This window comes from Bombina bombina, chromosome 5 (assembly GCF_027579735.1).
Source record: "Bombina bombina isolate aBomBom1 chromosome 5, aBomBom1.pri, whole genome shotgun sequence".
NCBI classification, from domain to species: Eukaryota; Metazoa; Chordata; class Amphibia; order Anura; family Bombinatoridae; genus Bombina; species Bombina bombina.
The window spans coordinates 632,816,849-632,843,323 of NC_069503.1; the positions used below are offsets into that span (position 1 = coordinate 632,816,849).

The window sequence follows — 26,475 nt, forward strand, 5'->3', positions numbered from 1 at the left end:
AACCCAAGGGTCTGAGAAAATAACCTCCCAATTTTTTACAGAAAGAGAAAGTCTTTCTCCTATTCTTGATGGAGAAATATTTTTGTAAGATAAAGGCAGACCTGAAGGTGTTCTTGAGCGGGTTCGTGATCTAAAACCTCTAGACTGCCACGGTCTGGAACGGGATGGAAAGAACTGAGGGTATGTTGAGGAATAGTTTTCAGGAAAGTGTCTCTGATTGTTGTATTGGGACTGATATTGGTATTGGTATTGAAATTGGGGTCTGTGTGTATTATATAATCTGCCAGGAAAGCGACCCCTACCTTTCCCGGCCCTGTCAGTAATAGCAGTGTTATTAGGTAAATTGGTGCGAGGGCATTCCCGCCCGCATTTTATTCCTAACTTCTCTTTTAAGGGGACGTCTAATCCAATGTTCCACAAATTCAGAAACGTCTTTAGAAGGGAACCATTCTGATGAGCGAGGATGTTGGAGTTCATCAGGATTAAATCTAGGATTCTCAATTTGGCAGTAATATTATAAGGTTTAATGGAGTTGGATTTAGAGAGAGAATTTGTTTGCGTCTTTTGGGAGCAGGGGATTCATCTGAGTGAGAATCATTGTCTGAAATAATTTTTTTATTTTCTGAAAAATACTAGTCAGACTGACTGAAATGATCTCCTGAGGAAAAATCATTGTCACTTTAAGAAACAGCAGTGTCTAAGTATTTGTGTAATTTTCTTTTATGACTCATAAGTTTTCCCTCTGAGCCTGAGGGAGAAGGTGAATTATTTTTAGTTGGGAAAAGAGGAGTCTGATGAATGGAGACTTTTAATATGACAAACTTTTCTTGATTTTTTAGAAACAGGAGATCATTTTCTTTTACGAGACTTTTTAGGAGGGGAAGCTTAAATAGTCTCTAATAATACTCCCATTTGTGAATTAAAATGGTTAAACATGTTAGACATAGAGGAATCAATCAAAGCTTGTACCGCTTTTTCTGTAAGGGGGCTATCATGAGGGGAAGACATGCTGAAAAATGCTTTAACCTCAATAAAATTAAAACAGGCAAAAAATATTCCCTTAAATGAACACTAAACCCAAAGTTTTTCTTTCATGATTCAGATAGAGAATACAAATTTAAACAACATTCCAATTTACTTCTATTATCTAATTTGCTTCATTTTTTAGATATCCTTTGTTGAAGAAATAGCAATGCACATGGGTGAACCAATCACAGAAGGCATCTTTGTGCAGCCACCAATCAGAAGCTACTAAGCCTATCTAGATATGCTTTTCAGCAAAGAATATCAAGAGAATTAAGCAAATTAGAGAATAGAAGTAAATTAGGAAGTTATTTAAAATTGCATGCTCTTTCTAAATCATGAAAGAAAAAAATTGGGTTTCATGTCCCTTTAATTATACAGGCAATTTAACTGAGTAACAAAACAACAGGAAAAAAATGTCGGTGAACATTTTACAATGTTGCAATGTAGAAGACAGCTGTAGTGTGCTGAGAGCTGTAAGGAGTTGTGAGGTAGAAAGGGGCGGGAAAGATGACGTCATAGGGCAGGAACAAATTAAAATGGCCACCAGAGTTTTTTCATTGGCAGGAGAAGAGAAGAGAGCTGGAGTGAAAACAACTCAAGGCAATACCAGGAATGAAAAACGAAAGCAAAACGGAATGTATTAGAAAGGTAAGGAGACCTAAAAAACTGAAACAAACGAGAAAAAAAAATATTTTGAAAAAGACAGCTCAGAGAGTGCAAGAGCTTAGGCAGAAAAAGAGGAAAGAGAGAGACGGAGTAATAAAATACAATACAACGAGTAATACAATCAAGCAAGATAAATAGCTGCAATACTTATTTTTCTGGTAGCAGCTAAAGAAAGAGGAATAATTGAGGGTCATTGGTCCCTTTATGGTGGATATGAGAAAGCTGATTGGTTCTTCTTTTCTACATTTGTTAAGAAAATGCTCTCATTGGTTCAATATGTCTGGCATTTCCTTTCTCTGTAATGTTAACTGTTTATGTTCTGTTATACTTTTAATGGCTGCAGAGTTATAAGCAATAAAGAGCATAAAAAGGAATTCAAAATTATCAGTATGGCTGTAACCTTTTAGCAAAGAAATAACCAATATTTTATCACTAGTTGGTGAAGTATATGAAGGAAAGTACCACATTTTCTAGTGAACACATTAAGGGCAAGATTACGAGCACTAACAGTTATGCCCAGGGGTTTATCGCGGGTGTTTGCGTGCGTCAAGTTTTTCACTTGTATTACAAGCTGAAAGTAAACGCAATCACTTGAGCGCACTTGAAGTAAAAGCTTGTTGGAATAGCGCAACCTCAGAGCTCTAGATAACTGTTTCGCGGGGGAAAAAACACAATTACAAAGTACAGTTAAACTCATAATAACACTATCAAATAAAATTATTTTTAAAAAAATTGCACAAAAAAGTTATAAGGGCTTAAAGATATGAGGTCTCAGGTGTTAGGGAAAAAAAAATTGTAAGGGGCTTTAACATTGAGATACATACATATACATGTCAAAAGATGTATATGTAGATGTGTAATATATATATATATATTTGTGTGTGTGTGTGTACATATGTATTTATGTGTTTATATGTGTATATATGTATTTACAGACATATAAACATATATAAACACATAAATACACATGTACACACACATATAGACATATTTTTTAATAAAGTGTTATACTGCGTATTTACTGTAAATCTTTGACATTCCAATGTTCTGTACATAGCAGAATATGTATTTTTAAATAGATGTTACTATATATATCTGTATATATCTATACCTATCTAAAATCATGTATATATATATATATATATATATATATATATAAACTGTATATATATATATATATATATATATATATATATATATATATATATATATATATATATATATATATAGGTATAAATATATAATTGTGCAAAAAATCCGATATATGTAAAAATATGTTTTATGAATAAACATATTCTTCTATGCCAAGAACATTGTAATGTGAAATATTCATATTTTCCTGTCGGTTTATTACACTTGAGAATATGCAATCAGGTTTCCGCGTAAGTGGGTTGTTAGGATTTTTCCACTATTTTTTGCTTAATTGACATCTATGAGGGAATACGTTATCGGACATGCAATATTCTAAATTTGGCTTTTTATGTGCGTTGGATTATCGCATGACTGAAAAACAGTTTACTTTCAACTTGTAATACAAACGCTACCGGACGCCTGCAAAAAGCTTTCTTCTAGTGGAGTTAGTACTCAAGCGAGAGCATTAAATACAATTCCACTTGTAATCTAGTACTAAATTCTTTATAATGTAGTAAAAAAAAGTAGGTCTGACATAATGCTTGGCATTGTGCAATATGTATCTATGAATACCGATACTTAAGACAGTTAAATCTAATAAACTCTGTATCCATTGTGCTCTTCATGTTAAAATGTACTTTTATCTATTGTATTTATACCATTGCCTCTTTAAAGTATACAAAGTATACATCCACAGCTGTAATGAGCTGTACAGATACCATGCATACAGTATATACAATGTGTTTTACATACAGTAAAATTGAATAATAAACAAATGCATTATAAAAAGACAACATCAGTTTCTCTGAATTTGAAATGAGCATTAGATTTTTATTTATTTTTTTTACTAAGTTTTCTTCCATTCCCCTGGCAGTCTCCTGCAAATCAGAGACTCATATACATGCATAGGGGCAGATTTATCATGGCCCAAATGGGGCCAAATACCCCCATTTTGCCGGAAACAGTCTTAAGGCCACTGCTCCTTAACTGGTCCGCTGCCTCTGAGACTGCGGACATCAATCCACCCGATCGAATATGATCAGGTTGATTGACACCACCTGCTAGCGTGCGATTGACGGCGTATGCTGTCGGCATTCAGCGATGTCTGACGGACATGATACGCTACAGCGTATCATGTCCACCAGACATTGATAAATTCGCCCCATACTCTAAACTTTTGCACATGCTCAGTAGGAGCTGGTGCCTCAGAAAGTGTGCATATAACTGCATATTTTGATAATGTAAGTAAAGTAAAACTTTCTTTAAATTTGCATACTCTATCTGAATCATGAAAGTTTGACTTTAATGTCCTGTAGAACAGTGTTTCTCAACCGCAGTTCTCGAGTGCCACTAACAGGCCAGGTTTTTATTATAGCTGAACTGGAGCACAGGTGAAATAATCAGCTAATGGGTTAGAGCGGGTTAGTTACCATGGTTACTGATCAGCTGATTTTTTAATCTGTACTCTAGTTCAGCTATAATGAAAACCTGAATTGTTGGGGGTACTTGAGGATCGTGGTTGAGAAACACTGCTGTAGATACTTCTTTTGTAATGGTAAAAGGATAACATTACCAAAGCTTTCTTTAATGGTTTTGACAGTTTGGCACATTTTGCACTTTTATAAATATTTCTGAAGGTGACATTGTTTATTTAGGTTTATAGCATTTCTTTAAATTAGGAACTTCCATTTACATCATTTGGTGAGCACAGATGGCCTAATCATGTTTCAGTCATTTTACCATGCACAGCAGAAATATTGTTTGCATATAGTAATATAAAATGTATTCATCATGTTCTGCTTTGTAAAAAAAAAAAATAGGTATATTTTTAAAGAATCATTCAGTTCTAAATTATTTTGTGAAAGAAAAAGATATCAGTAGAAATATATAAAGACATCTCTCCCAAGCAGAACATCTTTTTTTTTTTCTTTTTTGGTTCATAAATTAGGTTCACTGTCTACTTAGTTTAGAACTGAATTACTCTAAGTAAGAAGCATCTGTTCATAATAGTTTTGGCTGAAAACAACTCAACTGACAGCTTTTTAGTTTATGGAATACAGCTGATCAATAACAATTTAATGTATTTGTTAACATTACTTGCATTTTTTTACAGTCCTGACTTGGTTTTTTTACTGCAGTTTATAATTATAAGTGGATAAATGAGAAATCTGTTAATACCACTTTCTATTTTAAGAGAATAAAAAATAGATATGCCAAGCTTACCTGTTATATTATATTCTATAGTTGGGAAATTGAAAATAAATGCTATTGTTCATCATGCAATTATTCAAAAGTAATGCTTTATTATGGCATCAGTTTGATCAGCATTCTGTGTTTAATGTTATATTTCAAATGCCTACAATGCTTCACTGGGTAGACAAATTTGGCTTAAATTCATGTTACCTGTTTAAGGAAAATTCTTTAAGAATATAACTACTTAAAAGCTACAATTAACACACTGACACAAGCCCATACCATATCAACAGTTGTCAAACAAATATAGAAAGCAATTGAAACATTTAAATCACTTTGAACTGCTTAATGTAGATATAAACACATTATGGTGGAAGATTTTTTGCATATTGATATTCCACCAGGACCGTAAAGGGAAAGTCAACACCAGAATTTTTGTTGTTTAAAAAGATAGATAATCCCTTTATTATCCATTCCCCAGTTTTGCATAACCAACACAGTTATAATAATACACTTTTTACCTCTGTAATTATATTGTATCTAAGCTTCTGCAAACTGCCCCCTTATTTCAGTTCTTTTGACAGACTTGCATTTTAGCCAATCAGTGCTCAGTCCTAGGTAACCTCACGTGCGTGAGCTCAATGTTATCTATATGAAACACATGAACTAATGCCCTCTAGTGGTGAAAAAAGGTCAAAATGCATTTAGATTTGAGGCGGCCTTCAAGGTCTAAGAAATTAGCATATGAACCTCCTAGGTTTAGCTTTCAACTAAGAATACCAAGAGAACAAAGCAAAATTGGTGATAAAAGTAAATTGGATAGTTGTTTAAAATGAGATGTCCTATCTGAATCATGAAAGTTTTTTTTTATCATGATTGTCCCTTTAAGATGGACATTATACTGCTGGGTACAACTACAGTAGCGGGGTCTCACCATGCTAGTATTTTCCCTCCGATACCTGCAGGCAGCTCTATTTAAAACTGTTCTCTTATTTTAACTCATTACAGAATCCGGTTGGTAAAGCTCTGCATTTTATATTGGGCGCTGCCATTTTGTAGCTTGCGTGTTGTTGCATCCTGTGATACGAGCAGAGCACTTTAACAGATCTGACTTTTGACAGCTGTAAGTTTCACTTCAGTTTAGCTCACACAATAGAGAGCAGAAGTGTTACAATTTTACATTTTTTTTGGCTCAGTTTAAATAACAAATATCAGCTCCAAGATGGCGGTGCCCAGTGTGAAGATGCAGAGCTTTACTAACTGATAATTGCAAGGGGTTAAAAAAGAGAATGACTTTGAAGACAGCTGACGACACAGGAGGAACAACACTAGAATGGTGAGTAGTAAACATGCTACTGTTCTTTAAATACATTTAAAGAACCAATGACTATCTGGTGTCATGTAGAAAGGTCAAATAAGCCAGACAGTTATGAGAAACTACCAGTTTCCTGTAGCCTTAAGGGTTCTGACTTCAGTTTGACAGGTTATAAAAGATGTATCTGATTTTATAGTCAAATAACCCAAACATTTCTTGATTATATTAAAGGGACATTAAACACAAATTGTAAGCTACATAGCATTGTAGCTTCATATCTGAGAAGACTTTTGCAATAAATTATGCAGCTTTTATTTTGTCAAATGAGCATATTATTTTGGTGATTTTTTTTACTGATTTCCCTGTCCCCGAAACAAAATAATCCTTGATAACCAATCACAAACTAATAAGCAGATATTGAGGCCCATTTATCAAGCTCCGTATGGAGCTTGAAGGGCTGTGTTTTTGGCGAGTCTTCAGATTTGCCAGAAACACAAGTTATGGAGCAGCGGTCTAAAGATTGCTGCTCCATAACCCTGTCTGCCTGCTCTGATGAGGAATCGCCACGATACAACCCGATCGAGTATGATCGGGTTGATTGAAACCTCCCTGCTGGCGGATGATTGTCTGCAAATCTGCAGGGGGCGGCGTTGCACCAGCAGCTCTTGTGCTCTGGTGCAATGCTAAATACGGAGAGTGTATTGCTCTCCGCATTCAGCGATGTCTGTCAGACCTGATCCGCACTGTCAGATCAGGTCCGACAGACATATGATAATTCGGCCTCATAGTATGATATGATCAGATATAGTATGAACTCTGTTTGCACATGTGCATTTGAGGAAAGAGACTGGGGTAGCTTGCCCTCTTCTATTGCCTTAAAGGGACTGTGAAGTCAAAATTAAACTTTCACTATGCTATTTAAAAAAAACTTTCCAATTTACTTTTATCATCAAATTTGCTTTCTTATTTGTATTCTTTGTTTAAAGCTAAACCTAGGTATGCTCATGACCTGATATCACAGCTAGACCGTACTAAGTTCATGTGTGCCATATAGATAACATTGCACTCACTCCTGTGAAGCTATACATGAGTCAGCACTAATTGGCTAAATTTGTAAAAATCACTAAAAAAAGGGTCAGTCTGCAGAGGCTTAGATACAAGGTAATCACAGAGGTAAAAAGTAAATTATTATAACAGTGTTACTTATGCAAAGCAGAGAAGTGGGTAATAAAGGGATTATCTATCTTTTTAAACAATAAAAATGTTCAAGTAGACTGTCTCTTTAAGGTGGTTTAGCTCTCATTCAACTTAGTTAATTAGGAAAACAATACAAAACAATACAAAAGAAGTTTGGATGCAGGAATGTTATTAAAAATAATTGTGTAGCATAATAAATGAGAAAAAAAGGAATGGACAGGAAAATATAAAAAGTTCATAAAACCTGAAGTGACTATAGTAAATCGGTACTCCACTCAGGAAAAAAAGCAGTGTTCACCCTGGGATATATTCCCGTCTCACACTCCTAGTGCAGATTGGAAGACAGAAGAAACTTTCATCTGGATATTATAATTATAAGATCACACTGATATAAATTTGTGCTATAGATCGTATAAAAAATAACGTTACCTTCTTGTGGGTCCTGTTCAATCCGCGTCCTTCAGAGAATAGTGACACAGCTCCAGTAATCAGCTCATAGCCGCCTCTCTGTGCAAACTTCGGCCTCCATGAGTCATCCTCTGGCCTGTGTGGATCAGTAACCCGACATTCGGCTCCAGCTGATAGCTCTGTAGGTTCCGGAAATCCTCACGTCACTCTGAGGGTGTGTATGCCTTCTGTCCAATCCTAGGTAAGCCAGCATACAAAAAACGTATAGAGCATGGAACCGGTCTGTAAATATACAGCGTACAGAAGGAGAAGACCACGCTCTATGCAAAAATAAAACAATATTTATTGGAAACAAATTTTGTTTTGGGTGGCTATGTCATCTATTTTACTTGTTTCCAATAAATATTAAGTTTTATGTTTGCATAGAGCGTGGTCTTCTCCTTCTTTACGCTGTATTAAAATAAACAGACATCTACTCCTTTTTAATCTTTATCTAATAGCTAAATATAAATATATATTTATATTTAAATAATAATATCAATTACTTGGATGATACATTTCCTATCATGATTGTTGATGCAAAACTCATAATCCACATTAAAAAAGGAAGAGGGTCAGAGACAAATTAGCTTAAAGGGACAGTCTAGGCCAAAATAAACTTTCATGATTCAGATAGAGCATGTAATTTTAAACACTTTTCCAATTTACTTTTATCACCAATTTTGCTTTGTTCTCTTGGTATTCTTAGTTGAAAGCTTAGCCTAGGAGGTTCATATGCTAATTTCTTAGACCTTGAAGCCCACCTCTTTCAGATTGCATTTTAACAGTTTTTCACCACTAGAGGGTGTTAGTTCACATATTTCATATAGATAACACTGTGCTCGTGCACGTGAAGTAATCTGGGAGCAGGCACTGATTGGCTAGACTGCAAATCTGTCAAAAGAACTGAAAAGGGGGCAGTTTGCAGAGGCTTAGATACAAGATAATCACAGAGGTTAAAAGTATATTATTATAACTGTGTTGGTTATGCAAAACTGGGGAAATGGGTAATAAAGGGATTATCTATCTTTTAAAACAATAAAAATTCTGGTGTAGACTGTCCCTTTAAGTATTAACCCAAGCCTCTCTGGGAGAAAGTGTTATAGGAAGATAGATCAGTGGATATATAGCCTGTCCCCCTCTAGACCTCAATGAAACATGCTGGAGAGTACTGTCAGATTTTAAATGATTGAATAAGGTTAGATACTTGATATATGCACACAAATTGAAAGTGATAGGATAAGCCATCACAATTCATCAGAAATCAGTTTGTCTAATACTCATTAAATGACTTTCTAGCAAATTAAAGCATCACATGTAGACTCATCACCAACTGTATTCCAATCCATAAGAATACCTACAGAACCATTGTTTTAGAACATTGTTTCTAAAATTATTATTCCACCCCTTACCATATCAGGGGGAAAAACTCTATTGTAACATAACACATTTTTTTTCATGCCTTTTTTAAAAAAACAAATCCAAAACATGATGTAAATTGTGCTTGTTTTGAGAGAATAACAACCTGCAATCAAACACATAAGAAATATTCTATGATAATGATTCATGTTTGATTATGTTCTTCTTTCACAGTGGTTGCTTATTTTAGCTTCATGTTGGTTTTTAAAGAGCCTGTGAAAAGAACTGTCCATGAAGGAATTCACAAGCATAAACAATATGAATTTAGAAAATCAAAATGTTTGAGGATTATTGCTGTTAAATCTCAAGAGGCCTTATATAACTAGATAAGAGATTCACAGAGGTTAGAATACAATTGCTTAGAAAGCCATACTGATTTTTTAATAGTAAATGCTTTGGTTTCGTATATGAATGGCATTTTCTAATCTCAAGTTTAACATTTTAATATTCTGAGGCAAACAACTGAATACTGGTTGTCACTGAGTTCGATATACATCAAAAAATCAATATTGAAATGTAAAATTGAAATGCTGGATCTGAGCATTCAAATGGTAATATTTGTTCAGTTCAGACATTAGAATGGTACAGCAAATCTCAAGAGGAAAGTTGTTCTGTTTTTTGAATTTACATTCAGCCACACTTTTGCAGCATCTAACCCCCAACACCTCTTTAGTGTAAATATTTACTTTCTGTGACCCCACATGCATGTGACCCCCACTTAAGAATCCCTAACCATAATGTACACAACTACCAGAACTTTTCTGCCAACATAGTCTATGGTAATGTTAAGTTTTTATTAAAGACAATGCACTCCATTTATCATTTACCATGAGGGATAGATTTTCTCCCAGGAACCTGTCCATCAAACATCGCAAAGGCTGCCCGCATTTATTATTGCCCAAGTGTCTGCTTGTGCAATGCTGCCCTCTGCTCTAAAGCAGCTTTCAATCATCTCAATTGGATTGGATCACAATGACTTAACTCCACCACACTTGAGGTGGTGGAAAGGCTAAGTAGCCACTCGCATGATCCTGAAATTAGGAGGCCCCCAAAGTTGCATCTGCTGCTTAAAAAATGGGGACCATTGTTTCCTCATATTCTCCCCTTAAATAATGGGTCATCTGTCTTAATTAAAGATAGTGGTTCTCAATCTTCAGCCTCTCATGGATGAAAAAAAAAATGAGTCTATGCTGAAGTCAATCTCCGTAATGACCAAGGATAGAAAATCAGGCCTATTTATTTGAAAAGTGTTTGAATTAAACCATAAAGATTAAAGATTGGACTGAGTGGAACTATTCAGCAACCCTAATTTGATGCTATAGAGCTCTAGATATATGTTTCTCAAGATCCTACTTCTGCTGCTCATTTGTAATTGACTGATTAGAGCAACAAAGTGTAATACACATCATTGGCCCCTTAAATACACAGCCTACTGAACATTTCCTAGATTTACAATAGAGCAGTATCGTCTGGCATCAGATAAGCTCACCCAAGGTCCTGTCTTTGATACCCAGGAATGTTTTTGAATTGGAGTTTATTTAACTGTTATTGGTTTAGCATCAAAATAAAACATGACTTAATTTAATTCAGAACTCGGTCGTGTAGGCTGGAAGCACATCATAGCCAATGAAATAACTGAGATTACTAAATTATAAATCAAACCATCTAGACACTCCAGATTTTGTAAATTCAACATCCAAAACTACAGAGCTCATGTGGTATGTTTAGAAAGCTTGATACTAATTGAAGGCAGGTGTTAAAAGCAAGGGGTTATTATCAGAATTTCAACATTTCAATAGGCTCTGGACCTAGATAGAATATATAGGTTACAGAAGCTGCTGGTAATGGGTTTGGTAAAGTAACTGGCTCAATTGTATTACCAGAATTCTATAGGCTTCCTTATATTTAAAAGTTTAGCACTAAGTTATTATTATTATGCGTTTTTATATTCATGTTCATACATTATATTAGTATTAGTAAACAAATCATAAAACACATATTAAAAAAACATTTTAAGCATTTTATAAATATAATGTTGCATTTTACAAGATATTGGACTATTTTTGCAGTTATGGTATTATAAATGCATTGAAATGTATGCAAGTTAGTAACACTTTCATGTTATTTATATGTGCATTTCACTTGTATGTAATAAAAGCAGACATCTTTACTAACACTTAGGAATTACATTTAGAGAACCGTAAAATTTACTGACAAGCAGATAAACATTTTGTATATATTTGTTTAGAATCTTTGTTATGGTATTGTCAACTGTTATTTTCTGTAAGCAGTGAAATATTAGTATGACATTTTATAATTAAATTGAATTTCAAATGAGTATGCTAATCGTGTAATTATTTACAGTTCAATATAGCATATTAATTAAAATATTATGGCGATTTTTACCATCTCTTACGCCAACATATTTATCCTTTGTTTTGAGGAGACATGAAAATATATTAACTTGTTATTGACTATGACAATAATTTATCAAAATATCTCATTCAGAATTAATTAGAACAATTTTACTGATAAACCCATTTCACATTTTAATATTCTTATTTTTATAAATGTGCTTGTTTAGTAAATAATTTCCTCTTAACCAGTGCTTGTGCCAAATCTGTATTTTCTCCATGGCGTAATGTAATATCATCCTAAGGTTACAAATCAAATTAAGACAGTTACTCACAGTGTTTCATAAATGTACTGGTATTTATTGTATTATTTTAATAATCAAACACTTAAATAGAACTTGCTTCATATTTTCATAAGAAAATGCTTAGACAAACAGCTTTTGCACACCAATCCCGAAAAGCAATCGCACACCAATTCTTTGACTTCAACAGTCAAATTAGTCATCCGCAGAAATAAAGACCCAAAAAACAGAGAAATTCCCTTATGGATGCAGCATTTATTTCTTAAATATAAAGACAATGATAAGTTACAGCATGTAGAAAAGCATTATATATATATTCATTCATAGTTGACTACAGTTTTAAAAAGAGAAAAACTCTAGATCTATTCCCTCAGTGGCACATATGGCGATAACCAGCTGTAGACCGTAACTGTGAGCTGCATCTTCCAATAAATGTAAGAGTGCACTTCAGCTCATAGGTGATGAGGACCAAAAACAAAATAATGACAAAGAACACTAACAAACCAACCAAAGTATATTGCTTATAATCCTGAAGCACTGATGAATCTTAAAGAGACAGTCTAGTCAAAATTAAACTTTTATGATTCAGATAGAGCATTCCATTTTAAGCAACTTTCTAATTTACTCTTATTATATTTTTTTCTTTGTTTTCTTGGTATCTTTATTTGAAAAAGCAAAAATGTACATTCAGGAGCTGGCCCATTTTTGGTTCAGAACCTGGGTAGTGCTTTTGCTGATTCGTGGATACATTTAGACACCAATCAGAAAGCGCTACACTGGTGCTAAACCACAAATGGGCCGGCTCCTGTGCTTACATTCCTGCCATTTCAAATAAAGATGCCAAGAGAACAAATAAAAATTGATAATAGGAGTGAATTAGAAAGTTGCTTAAAATCGCATGCTCTATCTGAATCATGAAAGTATCATTTTGACTAGACTTTCCTTTTAACCACATTCTCATTCATCCCCAAGAACGTAGCTTCTGTACCAGTCCCTATTTTAAAATTTTAAAATATGGACCATAAGAAAAACCTTCGTCATCCCCCCCAAAAAAACAAACTGCCAAGCATGGTCAAATAACTCAAACAAATTAAAAAAAATACAAATTTACCCACCCCTGCCCAACTAAATAGACAGTTTTTATCTAAGAAATGTAAACACAAGAACCCATATCACACATATTCCCTTACAGAAAAGCATCCAGATCTTAAAAGCTTTTACCTGAAAGTCATGAGAAATAACCAAACCTAGAAGCCTAACACATATAAAAAAAGGGGGGGGGGAGGAGTTGTTCTGTATGTGATAGAAAATATAATTGTTACTGAAACTGTTATAACTAATAATAATGTGGAAAGTGTTTGGGTGACTGTGAAAAGGGATACAAATGTGTTTTTAGAAAGGGGTTGTATACAGGCCTCTGTTACAGGACGAAACTCTGGACAATCTGTTAATAAATAATAATGATAAATAATAAAAATGCCCATGAAGGGTAAGATTATAGTAGTGAGAGACTAAATCAGATTTGTCTTTGGGTAAGAACTTGGCTTCTAAAGCCACTAGATGCACAACACTTTTAAAATCATCATATTCTGTTAAAGGAAAATATATATTCTAAGTTTAAGAATTGTACTTTAAATGGACAGTAAACACCAAAAATTGTACTGTTTAAAAAGATAGATAATCCCTTTATTTACCATTCCCCAGTTTTGTATAACAAACACTGTAATATTAACATATTTTTTACATCTATGATTACCTTGTAGCTAAGCTTCTGCAGACTGCTTCTTTATCTCAGCTCTTTTGAGAAACTTGCATTTCAGGCAATTAGTGCAGACTCTTAAATAACTTTATGGGAGTAAGCACAATGTTATCTATAAGGCACACATGAACAAACAGAACATGTTATTTGATATTCACAGCTAGTCTGTGAGATAAGAGGTGGACTGCAGAGTCAAAGGCTCCATGTACTAAGCAGTGAAAACTGCTCCGGAGCCCTAGCGGGCAGTTTCGCATATGCAAACCTGCTTCTGTCAATGTAAGAAGCAGTGATCATGAGACCGCTGCTTCTTACACTCTACGCCACCTCTGAGGTGGCGAGGAGAAATCACTGAGAGCTTGCTCGCTCTCTGTGATTGACAGTCCCTTATCTCACGCGATTGGTCTCACTTGAGTGTGTAATGATGAATACGGGCAGCTGGCCCTGTTCTTCCGCTGCCCATATGTAGCAAAGGCCAGCGGATAACTTATCGAGTTCTGGAGCCTTTTTAGTACATGGGGGCCTTAGAAAGCAGCATTTAAGCCTACCTAGGTTTAGCCTTTAACAAAAAATACCAAGTGAAAAAAACTAATTTAATGATAAAAGTAGTTTTGAAAGTTGTTTAAAATGACATGCCCTATCTGAATCATGAAAGTTTAATTTAGACTTCACTGTCCCTGATTTAAAGTTGACTCTATCTGCATATGTGCAGTTATGTTTCAAAGTATGGTCAGATATTCTAATCTAAAACAATATTGTCTATATTAAAATCATGTTTCTCTTGTAAGGTGTATCCAGTCCACGGATCATCCATTACTTGTGGGATATTCTCCTTCCCAACAGGAAGTTGCAAGAGGATCACCCACAGCAGAGCTGCTATATAGCTCCTCCCCTAACTGCCATACCCAGTCATTCTCTTACAAACTCTCAACATAGCTGGAGGTAGTAAGAGGAAAGTGGTGTAATATAGTTAGTTTTTTCTTCAATCAAAAGTTTATTGTTTTTAAATGGTACCGGAGTTGTACTATTTTATCTCAGGCAGCATTTAGAAGAAGAATCTGCCTGCGTTTTTCTATGATCTTAGCAGAAGTAACTAAGATCCACTGCTGTTCACACATATGTCTGAGGAGTGAGGTAACTTCAGAGGGAGAATGGCGTGCAGGTTATCCTGCAATAAGGTATGTGCAGTTTAAGTTTTTCTAGGGATGGAATTTGCTAGAAAAAAACTGCTGATACCGGATTAATGTAAGTTAAGCCTAAATACAGTGATTTAATAGCGACTAGTATCAGGCTTGCTATCAGAGGTATATACTCTGATTAATGTGCAATATAAAACGTTTGCTGGCATGTTTAATCGTTTTTATATATGCTTTGGTGATAAAACTTATTGGGGCCTAGTTTTTTCCACATGGCTGGCTTGATTTTTGCCTAGAAACAGTTTCCTGAGGCTTTCCACTGTTGTAATATGAGTGGGAGGGGCCTATTTTAGCGCTTTTTTGCGCAGTTAAAATTACAGACAGAGACATTCAGCTTCCCTCAGCAGTCCCCTGCATGCTTTAGGACATCTCTGAAGGGCTCAAAAGGCTTCAAAAGTCATATATTGAGGAAGGTAAAGCCACAGCGGAGCTGTGGCAGTTGTTGTGACTGTTTAAAAAACATTTTTTTCAATTTGTTAATCCGTTTTTTGTATTAAGGGGTTAATCATCCATTTGCAAGTGGGTGCAATGCTTTGCTAACTTGTTACATACACTGTAAAAATTTCGTTAGTTTAACTGCCTTTTTTCACTGTTATTTCAAATTTTAGCAAAATTTGTTTCCCTTAAAGGCACAGTAACGTTTTTTATATTGCTTGTTTAACTTGATATAAAGTGTTTTCCAAGCTTGCTAGTCTCATTGCTAGTCTGTATAAACATGTCTGACATAGGGGAAACTCCTTGTTCATTATGTTTAAAAGCCATGGTGGAACCCCATATGAGAATGTGTACTAAATGTATTGATTTCACTTTAAACAATAAAGATCAGCTTTTATCTTTAAAAAATTTATCACCAGAGGATTCTGGTGAGGGGGAAGTTATGCCGACTAACTCTCCCCACGTGTCAGACCCTTTGACTCCCGCTCAAGGGACTCACGCTAAAATGGCACCAAGTACATCAAAGACGCCCATAGCGATTACTTTGCAGGACATGGCGGTAATCATGGATAATACCCTGTCAGCGGTATTAGCCAGACTGCCTCAATTCAGAGGAAAGTGCGATAGCTCTGGGGTTAGACGTAGTACAGAGCGCGCATATGCCTTAAGGCCCATGTCTGATACTGCGTCACAATATGCAGAAGCTGAGGAAGGAGAGCTTCAATCTGTGGGTGACATTTCTGATTCGGGGAAACCTGATTCAGATATTTCTACTTTTAAATTTAAGCTTGAGAACCTCCGGGTATTGCTTGGGGAGGTGTTAGCTGCTCTGAATGACTGTGACACAATTGCAGTACCAGAGAAATTGTGTAGACTGGATAAATACTATGCAGTGCCGGTGTGTACTGATGTTTTTCCAATACCTAAAAGGTTTACAGAAATCATTAATAAGGAGTGGGATAGACCCGGTGTGCCGTTTCCCCCCCCCTCCTATTTTTAGAAAAATGTTTCCGATAGACGCCACCACACAGGACTTATGGCAGACGGTTCCTAAGGTGGAGGGAGCAGTTTCTACTTTAGCAAAGCGTACCACTATCCCTGTCGAGGACAGTTGTGCTTTTTCAGATCCAATGGATAAAAAATTAGAAGGTTACCTTAAGAAAATGTTTATTCAACAAGGTTCTATCCTGCAGCCCCTTGCATGCATTGCGCCTGTCACTGCTGCTGCGGCGTTCTGGTTTGAGTCTCTGGAAGAGGCCTTTCAGACAGCTACTCCATTGACTAAAATACTTGACAAGCTTAGAACACTTAAGCTAGCTAATTCTTTTGTTTCTGACGCCATTGTTCATTTGACTAAACTAACGGCTAAGAATTCTGGATTTGCCATCCAGGCACGTAGGGCGCTATGGCTTAAATCTTGGTCAGCTGACGTGACTTCAAAGTCTAAATTACTTAACATTCCCTTCAAGGGGCAGACCCTATTCAGGCCTGGTTTGAAGGAAATTATTGCTGACATTACTGGAGGTAAGGGTCATACCCTTCCTCAAGACAGGGCCAAATCAAAGGCCAAACAGTCTAATTTTCGTGCCTTTCGAAACTTCAAGGCAGGTGCAACATCAACTTCCTCTGCTACAAGACAAGAGGGAACTTTTGCTCAATCCAAGCCGGGCTGGAAACCTAACCAGTTCTGGAACAAAGGCAAGCTGGCCAGAAAGCCTGCTGCTGCCTCTAAGACAGCATGAAGGAACGGCCCCCTATCCGGTAACGGATCTAGTAGGGGGCAGACTTTCTCTCTTCACCCAGGCGGGGGCAAGAGATGTTCAGAATCCCTGGGCGTTGGAGATCATATCTCAGGGATATCTTCTGGACTTCAAAGCTTCCCCTCCTCAAGGGAGATTTCACCTTTCGAGATTATCTGTAAACCAGATAAAGAAAGAGGCATTCTTACGCTGTGTGGAAGACCTCCTATTTATGGGAGTGATCTGTCCAGTTCCACAGTCGGAACAGGGACAGGGTTTTTATTTAAATCTGTTTGTGGTTCCCAAAAAAGAGGGAACCTTCAGACCCATTTTGGATCTAAAGATCTTAAACAAATTCCTCAGAGTTCCATCGTTCAAAATGGAAACTATTCGGACCATCCTACCTATGATCCAGGAGGGTCAGTACATGACCACAGTGGATTTGAAGGATGCTTACCTTCACATACCGATTCACAAAGATCATCATCGGTTCCTAAGGTTTGCCTTTCTGGACAGGCATTACCAATTTGTGGCTCTTCCCTTCGGGTTAGCTACAGCTCCAAGAATCTTTACAAAGGTTCTGGGATCGCTTCTGGCGGTCCTAAGACAGTGAGGGTGGAAGGTGAACGAGGAAAAGAGTTCTCTATCCCCACTCACAAGAGTCTCCTTCCTAGGGACTCTGATAGATTCTGTAAAAATGAAGATTTACCTGACAGAATCCAGGTTATCAAAGCTTCTAAAATCTTGCCGTGTTCTTCATTCTATTCCGCGCCCTTCGGTGGCTCAGTGTATGGAAGTAATCGGCTTGATGGTAGCGGCGATGGACATAGTGCCATTTGCGCGCCTACATCTCAGACCGCTGCAACTATGCATGCTCAGTCAGTGGAATGGGGATTACACAGATTTGTCCCCTCTGCTAAATCTGGATCAAGAGACCAGAGATTCTCTTCTCTGGTGGCTATCTTGGGTCCATCTGTCCAAAGGTATGACCTTTCGCAGGCCAGATAGGACAATTGTAATAACAGATTCCAGCCTTCTAGCTTGGGGTGCAGTCTGGAATTCCCTGAAGGCTCAGGGATCGTGGACTCAGGAGGAGAAACTCCTCCCAATAAATATTCTGGATTTAAGAGCAATATTCAATGCTCTTCTAGCTTGGCCTCAGCAATCCTTAGGTTCATCAGATTTCAGTCGGACAACATCACGACTGTGGCTTACATCAACCATCAAGGGGGAACCAGGAGTTCCCTAGCGATGTTAGAAGTCTCAAAGATAATTCGCTGGGCAGAGACTCACTCTTGCCACCTATCAGCAATCCATATCCCAGGTGTAGAGAACTGGGAGGCGGATTTTCTAAGTCGTCAGACTTTTCATCCGGGGGAGTGGGAACTCCATCCGGAGGTGTTTGCTCAATTGGTTTATCGTTGGGGCAAACCAGAACTGGATCTCATGGCATCTCGCCAGAATGCCAAGCTTCCTTGTTACGGATCCAGGTCCAGGGACCCAGAAGCGGCACTGATAGATGCTCTAGCAGCGCCTTGGTTCTTCAACCTTGCTTATGTGTTTCCACCGTTTCCTCTGCTCCCTCGACTGATTGCCAAAATCAAACAGGAGAGAGCATCGGTGATCTTGATAGCGCCTGCGTGGCCACGCAGGACCTGGTATGCAGACCTAGTGGACATGTCATCCTTTCCACCATGGACCCTGCCTCTGAGACAAGACCTTCTACTACAAGGTCCTTTCAATCATCCGAATCTAATTTCTCTGAGACTGACTGCATGGAGATTGAACGCTTGTTTTTATCAAAGCGTGGCTTCTCCGAGTCAGTTATTGATACCCTTATACAGGCACGAAAGCCTGTCACCAGGAAAATCTACCATAAAATATGGCGTAAATACCTTTATTTGTGTGAATCCAAGAATTACTCATGGAGTAAGGTTAGGATTCCTAGGATATTGTCCTTTCTCCAAGAGGGTTTGGAAAAAGGATTATCAGCTAGTTCTTTAAAGGGACAGATTTCTGCTCTGTCTATTCTTTTGCACAAGCGTCTGGCAGAAGTTCCAGACGTTCAAGCTTTTTGTCAGGCTTTGGTTAGAATTAAGCCTGTGTTTAAACCTGTTGCTCCCCCATGGAGCTTAAACTTGGTTCTTAAAGTTCTTCAAGGGGTTCCGTTTGAACCCCTTCATTCCATTGATATCAAACTTTTATCTTGGAAAGTTCTGTTTTTGATGGCTATTTCCTCGGCTCAGAGAGTCTCTGAGTTATCTGCCTTACAATGTGATTCTCCTTATCTGATTTTCCATTCAGATAAAGTAGTTCTGCGTACAAAACCTGGGTTTTTACCTAAGGTAGTTTCTAACAAGAATATCAATCAAGAGATTGTTGTTCCATCATTGTGTCCTAAGCCTTCTTCAAAGAGGGAACACCTTTTACATAATCTGGATGTGGTCCGCGCTTTAAAGTTTTACTTACAAGCTACTAAAGATTTTCGCCAAACATCTACACTGTTTGTTGTTTACTCTGGACAGAGGAGAGGTCAAAAAGCTTTGGCAACCTCTCTTTATTTTTGGCTTCGGAGCGTAATACGCTTAGCCTATGAGACTGCTGGACAGCAGCCCCTGAAAGGATTACAGCTCATTCTACTAGAGCTGTGGCTTCCACCTGGGCCTTTAAAAATGAGGCCTCTGTTGAACAGATTTGCAAGGCGGCGACTTGGTCTTCGCTTCATACCTTTTCAAAATTTTACAAATTTGATACTTTTGCTTCTTCGGAGGCTATTTTTGGGAGAAAGGTTCTTCAGGCATTGGTTCCTTCCATTTAAGCCTGCCTTGTCCCTCCCTTCATCCGTGTACTTTAGCTTTGGTATTGGTATCCCACAAGTAATGGATGATCCGTGGACTGGATACACCTTACAAGAGAAAACATAATTTATGCTTACCTGATAAATTTATTTCTCTTGTGGTGTATCCAGTCCACGGCCCGCCCTGTCTTTTTAAGGCAGGTCTAAATTTTAATTTAAACTACAGTCACCACTGAACCCTATGGTTTCTCCTTTCTCGGCTTGTTTCGGTTGAATGACTGGATATGGCAGTTAGGGGAGGAGCTATATAGCAGCTCTGCTGTGGGTGATCCTCTTGCAACTTCCTGTTGGGAAGGAGAATATCCCACAAGTAATGGATGATCCGTGGACTGGATACACCACAAGAGAAATACATTTATCAGGTAAGCATAAATTTTGTTTTTGAGTAAAACATTTGGTGACATGCAAGAATATGTATTTAAATTTGTTTCAAATTTTAGGTAAGTAAATACAGCACAGTGGGCCTTGCTTACAAATCACCAGGGAATTTAAAACATAATCTGTTGTATTGGAATTTGCTATATAAAATATATTGGAATTGCTATATAAAATATGTGACAATCGTTTTGTATTTTTCTCAGCTGAAGCTTATCCTCAATTATAAGTATATTTGAAAAACCTTTGTGACCCTAAACATTAGCAATTTTGGCACATTCGGATCATTCTTGTGTGTATATATATATATATATATATATATATATATATATATATATATATATATATACACTATATATATATATACTGTATATGAATATATATATATATATATATATGTTTTTATTTAAATGTATATATATATATATATATATATATAGTATATATATATATATATATATATATATTTATATATATAAATATATATGTGTGTGTGTGGTCTTTTGTGGGGGCACTCACCGGTACTGAGTACCACCATCTCTGCCATTTCATAACAGGTATTATTTGTAATGATCTTATAAATACTCTAGTTACACAACAGGGGGCTGCAAAATATATCAAACATTGTAAATAATGTTGTCCCTTTGCTTTTCTCATAGTTACTGAGCTCAATAATGTGTACAAAACAGAGTTGCAAATTTCTGTTTCTACTTCTGTATGTGATCTTGGCTTTAGTTATTATCATGCATCAAATTGTTTGAAAATGACAGTCTGCGTCATCAAGCTTGTTATTGAAGGTTTTGCTGAAACACACAAGTGTGCACACCAAATCCAGAGGCAATTTATTCTGACTTCTAAACCTTTCATTTAGATTCACAGTGCACTATCCATAATATTCAGAGGAAAACAGGAAAGTTTTCATTTTGCTATACGGTCTATATTGTTACACCCTGGCAGCTGTTTTTGCTTGACAAAGCGTGGCATTGGCAATTCTTTGCTATGTCACTTTCTATTTGTTTTACTTTAATAACAAGCTTGTTAAATACATCATCATTTTGTCAAGTCTTAGAAAATCGGTTCCACATTTCAGTATGTGTGTGTTCCTTAAACAAATAATTTGTATTGTGCTGAAGTGTTTTTATACTGTTTGAAAAAATAAAAATATGATAACAGACAAAGCATGACCATAATTCCTTTGGTTGGTTTTCAGTATTACAGCATATAATGTAATTCTTTGATGAGTATAAATAAAATGTAAAAGAATATTTTCGCTATAGTTATTGTTGTGATTTTAAGTTTTTAATTTGATTTTGTTACCACATAGTTCATTTATTTAAAAAAATGTATGGCAAACGGCATTGACATATGAAACCTCAGGTAAATTCTTTTCACAGACGTAACTGGAAGAGAGTATTTGTTACAGAAATCCTTTATTATGATAAGTGCATTTATATAATACATTTTATAGTTCCACACATTATATGGTTTGTTTATTTAGTGTATTTTATTAACATTTATTTTTTGTTCATACGGGATGACTGGCAAGCCCTACTCACACACAATTGGTTATGTGCAAGTGGGGGGAGGAGTTGTATTTCGGCAGAGTATGCTGATCCGGAGGGCCCAAATTCATGCAGACAAGGTTCTCCCAATGAGGACCTATGCCACATGGATCTTCTTAAATGAGGGCCATAATCTTATAAAAACAAAATATTTGCATTATAGAAATAATATGATTCATTATGAATTGTTATATATCTGATATTTTAATTTATATTATTTAAATAATATTACTGGATGTGTAAACATATCTTTCTAGGTCTGTAGAAAGTGACTGGTAATGCATAGATTTTATATTTATTTCTGCATTTCATAAATTGAAATGTAAAAATATATCTAATTTAAATGGAAAAATAAATTCATATTTGAAAATACCTTTTCCTCAACACTTAAAAGATGCAGATCAGAAAATATAATAACAGATGAAAAAGATGCAGAGAGAGTATCTGAGGAAAAAAATATCACAGTGATATCAAAAGATTACTAATAATATTAAATAAACAGACTGGGGAGGCAGTTTGTGAATCTAGTTCAATGAAGAGAAAGTTTGCGCAGAAAAGGAAATATGCAGAAGAGGGCATAGTAAAAATCTTACATACCTTACTTTTCATTTTTATTTTCTAAAATCACACTTCTCTACACGCATGTACCTTATGCAAGCTACTCTCTACTCAGCAGCCATTATGTTTTTCTTCTCTCCAGAAGTAGAGGGCTACAATCAATCAGAAGCTCATACTGTCTTCTTTCACCTTCTGCTCAGTTTCTGCTGTAATGTTCTGCTTTTGGAAATCAGAAAATCTGTCTGCCTAATGGGAAAACATAAGGCAAATGAGGGTAATGTGGGGTTGATTTTAGAGAATATTGCATTGACATAACTTTTTTATATGAAATAATAACTAAGTACATAAGTTTTTTTGTGTCCGTTTAAAAAAATCTGAAGATAAAGAAAAATTAAAAAAATGAGGAAACAGTGCAGGAGGAAAATCAAAGCAATTATGTTACTTTATCTCAGATTAAAATCAGACTATAAAAAAAGCAAGAGAGGGAGTGAAAGAGGATATAGACAGTCAAGGCAAAGGTATGAAAACAAATATGGCGTGCAAATAATATACAAAAACAAAAAGGGTTTACATTGTGTTCCAGAAAAAAGAAAAAAGAAAAGAAAAAAAGAAAAAAAAAAAGATAGAGATCATGAAGAAAAAAAATCTGCACTTTTTATAGTAAGCACAAGTAATTTAAATCATTTTACAAGCACATAAGGACCTGTTTAGCACAAAAGTTGCTTTCCCAAGAAAAAAAGAGCTCATGTTGAGTTCTCTATCAATCTGTATGATGAGGTCTTCAAACTGGATTTCATGTTTTGAAATTGAAGTCCTTTCCAATACAAGAAATCCCAGTTTTCACATTTTTTGTGATGGTATCTGACGACGTCCTACTTGATTCAATAAAACCTATTTGTAAAGTTAATATTGCACTGAAAAAAACTTGCCGCAACCTCACAACTCAAGTTTTGCAGAATTCAGAAAGATTTGTACCCGCTCCCTTGTCAAAGTCCTCCATTATATTTATATGTTATAACTGTTTACTTCTCATGACACAGGAAAAGCTCCTTTGTCAAGGATACAAAATGATCTTCAAAACCTTACAAAACAAATGAATTAAAATGGGAAAAAATTTGCCCTGTATAAAAAGAGCCCATTAATATATGTACAAGTACAAGTAAACTCAGAAAAACTAAAAGAAAAAAGACAATTACAAGATGAGAGTCTTCAAAAGTCCAAAAGAGTCTTTACGAATTTCACATGGCTGGCCAAGATTTAGTGGCAAAATGATAGTAACTCCCTCTGAACATCCGCGGTCAGCCCCTGTTCCTTTCCAGCAAGGCTGATTTCTATAACAAAACAGACATACAAATATCGTACACACACAGACATTTACATTTACCATGTTTCAAGCATGCTTCCAATGTTATTGTTCTTGTAATTTTTGTTTTAACCGCTTAGTAATAGTTTATCGTTTCATGTTTAAGATGTCATGTATTGGGTTATAGATGTTAATTTCAAGAATTTCCTTGGAAAAATAGGTCAAGCAAGACTCAAAGAATTATAAAAATATTCTCAAATTTGGAATGGACGATCTCAGGAACATCACAAGCTTCTATGAATCTAGCGAAATTCCATTCTATCAGAAACACTTTTCATACAGGTTTTAGCTGGCGGCTTTGCATGGATATCTTCTTGCAGTGCCTTGTTTTGGCCTCTGACCACATTTAAACAAAAATTATAGTTTTTTTCCTTACTAAAACTAAACATTGCTTAAAGCAAACTTTTAAACTTTGTTACAGTTCAGAAATAAACCATTAGAATTTGACTTATGCCTTTAATTCATTGTTTGAACACTTAAAAAAAAAAAAATTAAAGGGACAGACTACTCCAGAAATTGGTTATTGTTTTAAAAGATAGATAATCCCTTTAGTACCCATTCCCCAGTTTTGCATAACCAATACGGTTATATTAATATAATTTTTACCTCTATTATTACCTTGTATCTATGTCTCTGCCGACTACCCCCTTATTTCAGTTCTTTTGACAGACTTGCTCACTCATAACTCCATGGGAGTGAGCACAATGTTATCTATATGGCACAAGTGAACTAGCACTGTATGGCTGTGAAAAACAGCCAGAATGCACAGCGATAAGGGGCTGCCTTCAAGGGCTTAGAAATTAGCATATGAGCCTACCTAGGGTTGGTTTTGTTCTGCCCTTAGGGTATATACATGCTCAGCATTATATGGTATACAGGTCACAGATGAAGGCGTGAGCCGAAACGCGTCTGCCGTCCTTGACTACATGTAGTTTGTTTTATGTAATCATTTTCTTTTATCTTTCCATGTGTTGACCACAATAAAGGTGCTTTTTGTTTTGTACCTTCCACCTGAGACCCGCTTTTTTGTATATAAAGCTTAGTTTTCTGAAGCCTGTCACTTACTTTTCTTGTATTCAGAATTGGAAAAAGCCTTAAATTACAGGAAATTGGGGCAAAATAAAATTTTAAAAAAGTTGTTTTCAACACATAATGAAACGTTCTATAAAATTATATTTGCCTCAAATTCCGTTGATATTTTAGAAGATGTAAAGTAAGGTTTAAATTATTAATTTTATTTAAACAAAATGAAAAGGTAAACTTAATTTAATGTTATTTACTTTTTTCTATTTATTATTTCTTTATTTGGTTTCACGTTTATCTCTGTACTGCTGTCTTAAGGCAATTATTATTTTTTTCTTTACATTCATTTTACAACTCAGATTTATCTCTTACATTTTGCAGGTTGATAAAATGGCTAGTCTTTATAATATCCATCTCCGTACTGGATGTTTCTGTAATACTGGTGCCTGCCAAAAACATCTGGGACTTAGCAATTCGGATGTCAAAAATAATTTACAGGTAAGCAAGAACTGCAGGATTAAAACCATCATATGTTCAAATTACAAACCAATCATTTGATACATATAGAGTCTTTAAAGTCTCATTATAAATTAATCTAAATCACATTTATTTTAACATTAATATAAATTTAAACAGACATTTAAATTTAAAAAAAAATCCTTAGAACAGTTTAATGTTTAATTATATTTTTTTCTTAAACTACAGATTTGATTTCCATGTACTCTAATATGGAACTAAGATATTTTTTGTTTTCCTTTTCTTTTTTATTAAACTCATGAAAGAACATGCAATATAGGGGAAAAAAACATTCATTCTGCTTTAATTCAGTTATCAATTGTACTCTATTCTCTTGGTAACCGTTGTTAAAAAGCTTACCATGGTAGACTAAGGAGTGTGCATGTGTCCTGAGCAGTAAATGGCAGCTGTGCTTGCAACAATGTATAAATGTTACAAAAATTGTTGAAAACACTGTTGCCATAAAGTGCTAAAGACACGTGAACCTATGTATGTTCTTCAACAAAGGATGCCAAAAGAAAAATGTTATAACTAAAGTAAAGTGAAAAGTTGTTGTGTTTTTTTTACATTCCATGTTCTACATAAACCATAAACGTTTCATTTTGACACTTATGGTTTTTCCAAGGATTTTTTTGCAGGAGTTTTATCACACCTACATAAAAGCAAACAATATGCTGTTTATAGAAAAGTAAAACATGGTGGCTAATTAAATGTGTCTGAATGCAGATTTTGTTTTTACTTAAAAATGATGCTGTGCGCAATTAACTTCATTATTATTGTCATATAATTTTGCTTATTTTAAAATGTAAAATAAATAAATAATTGCAATAACAAATTCACATTCTGGTAATCAAAAGTTATGTACAAGTTTTACCGTTTTTAACGCTTTATTTAAGGTACATTTTAACTTAGTTTCAAACTAGGAAACAATAGCCTCTTTTTAAATAAGAATTGTTCATTAATTAAAAAAAATATATAGTTACTATTTTAAAAAAAACTGTGCAAGCAAACAATATATATAGTTAAATGCAGGCTAAAAAAACGC

At 35.5% G+C, this 26,475-nt stretch overlaps 1 protein-coding gene across 1 annotated transcript in view; it reads left to right on the forward strand.

Annotated features, from left to right (window-relative positions):
* The window catches only part of MOCOS (molybdenum cofactor sulfurase), an 842,034-nt gene that overhangs the window by 672,330 nt on the left and 143,229 nt on the right, over positions 1 to 26,475 (forward strand). Inside the window, exon 7 of the mRNA XM_053714598.1 lies at positions 25,296 to 25,412. Coding sequence (XP_053570573.1) covers positions 25,296 to 25,412 — 117 coding nt within the window. The remainder of the gene's footprint in view (positions 1 to 25,295; positions 25,413 to 26,475) is intronic.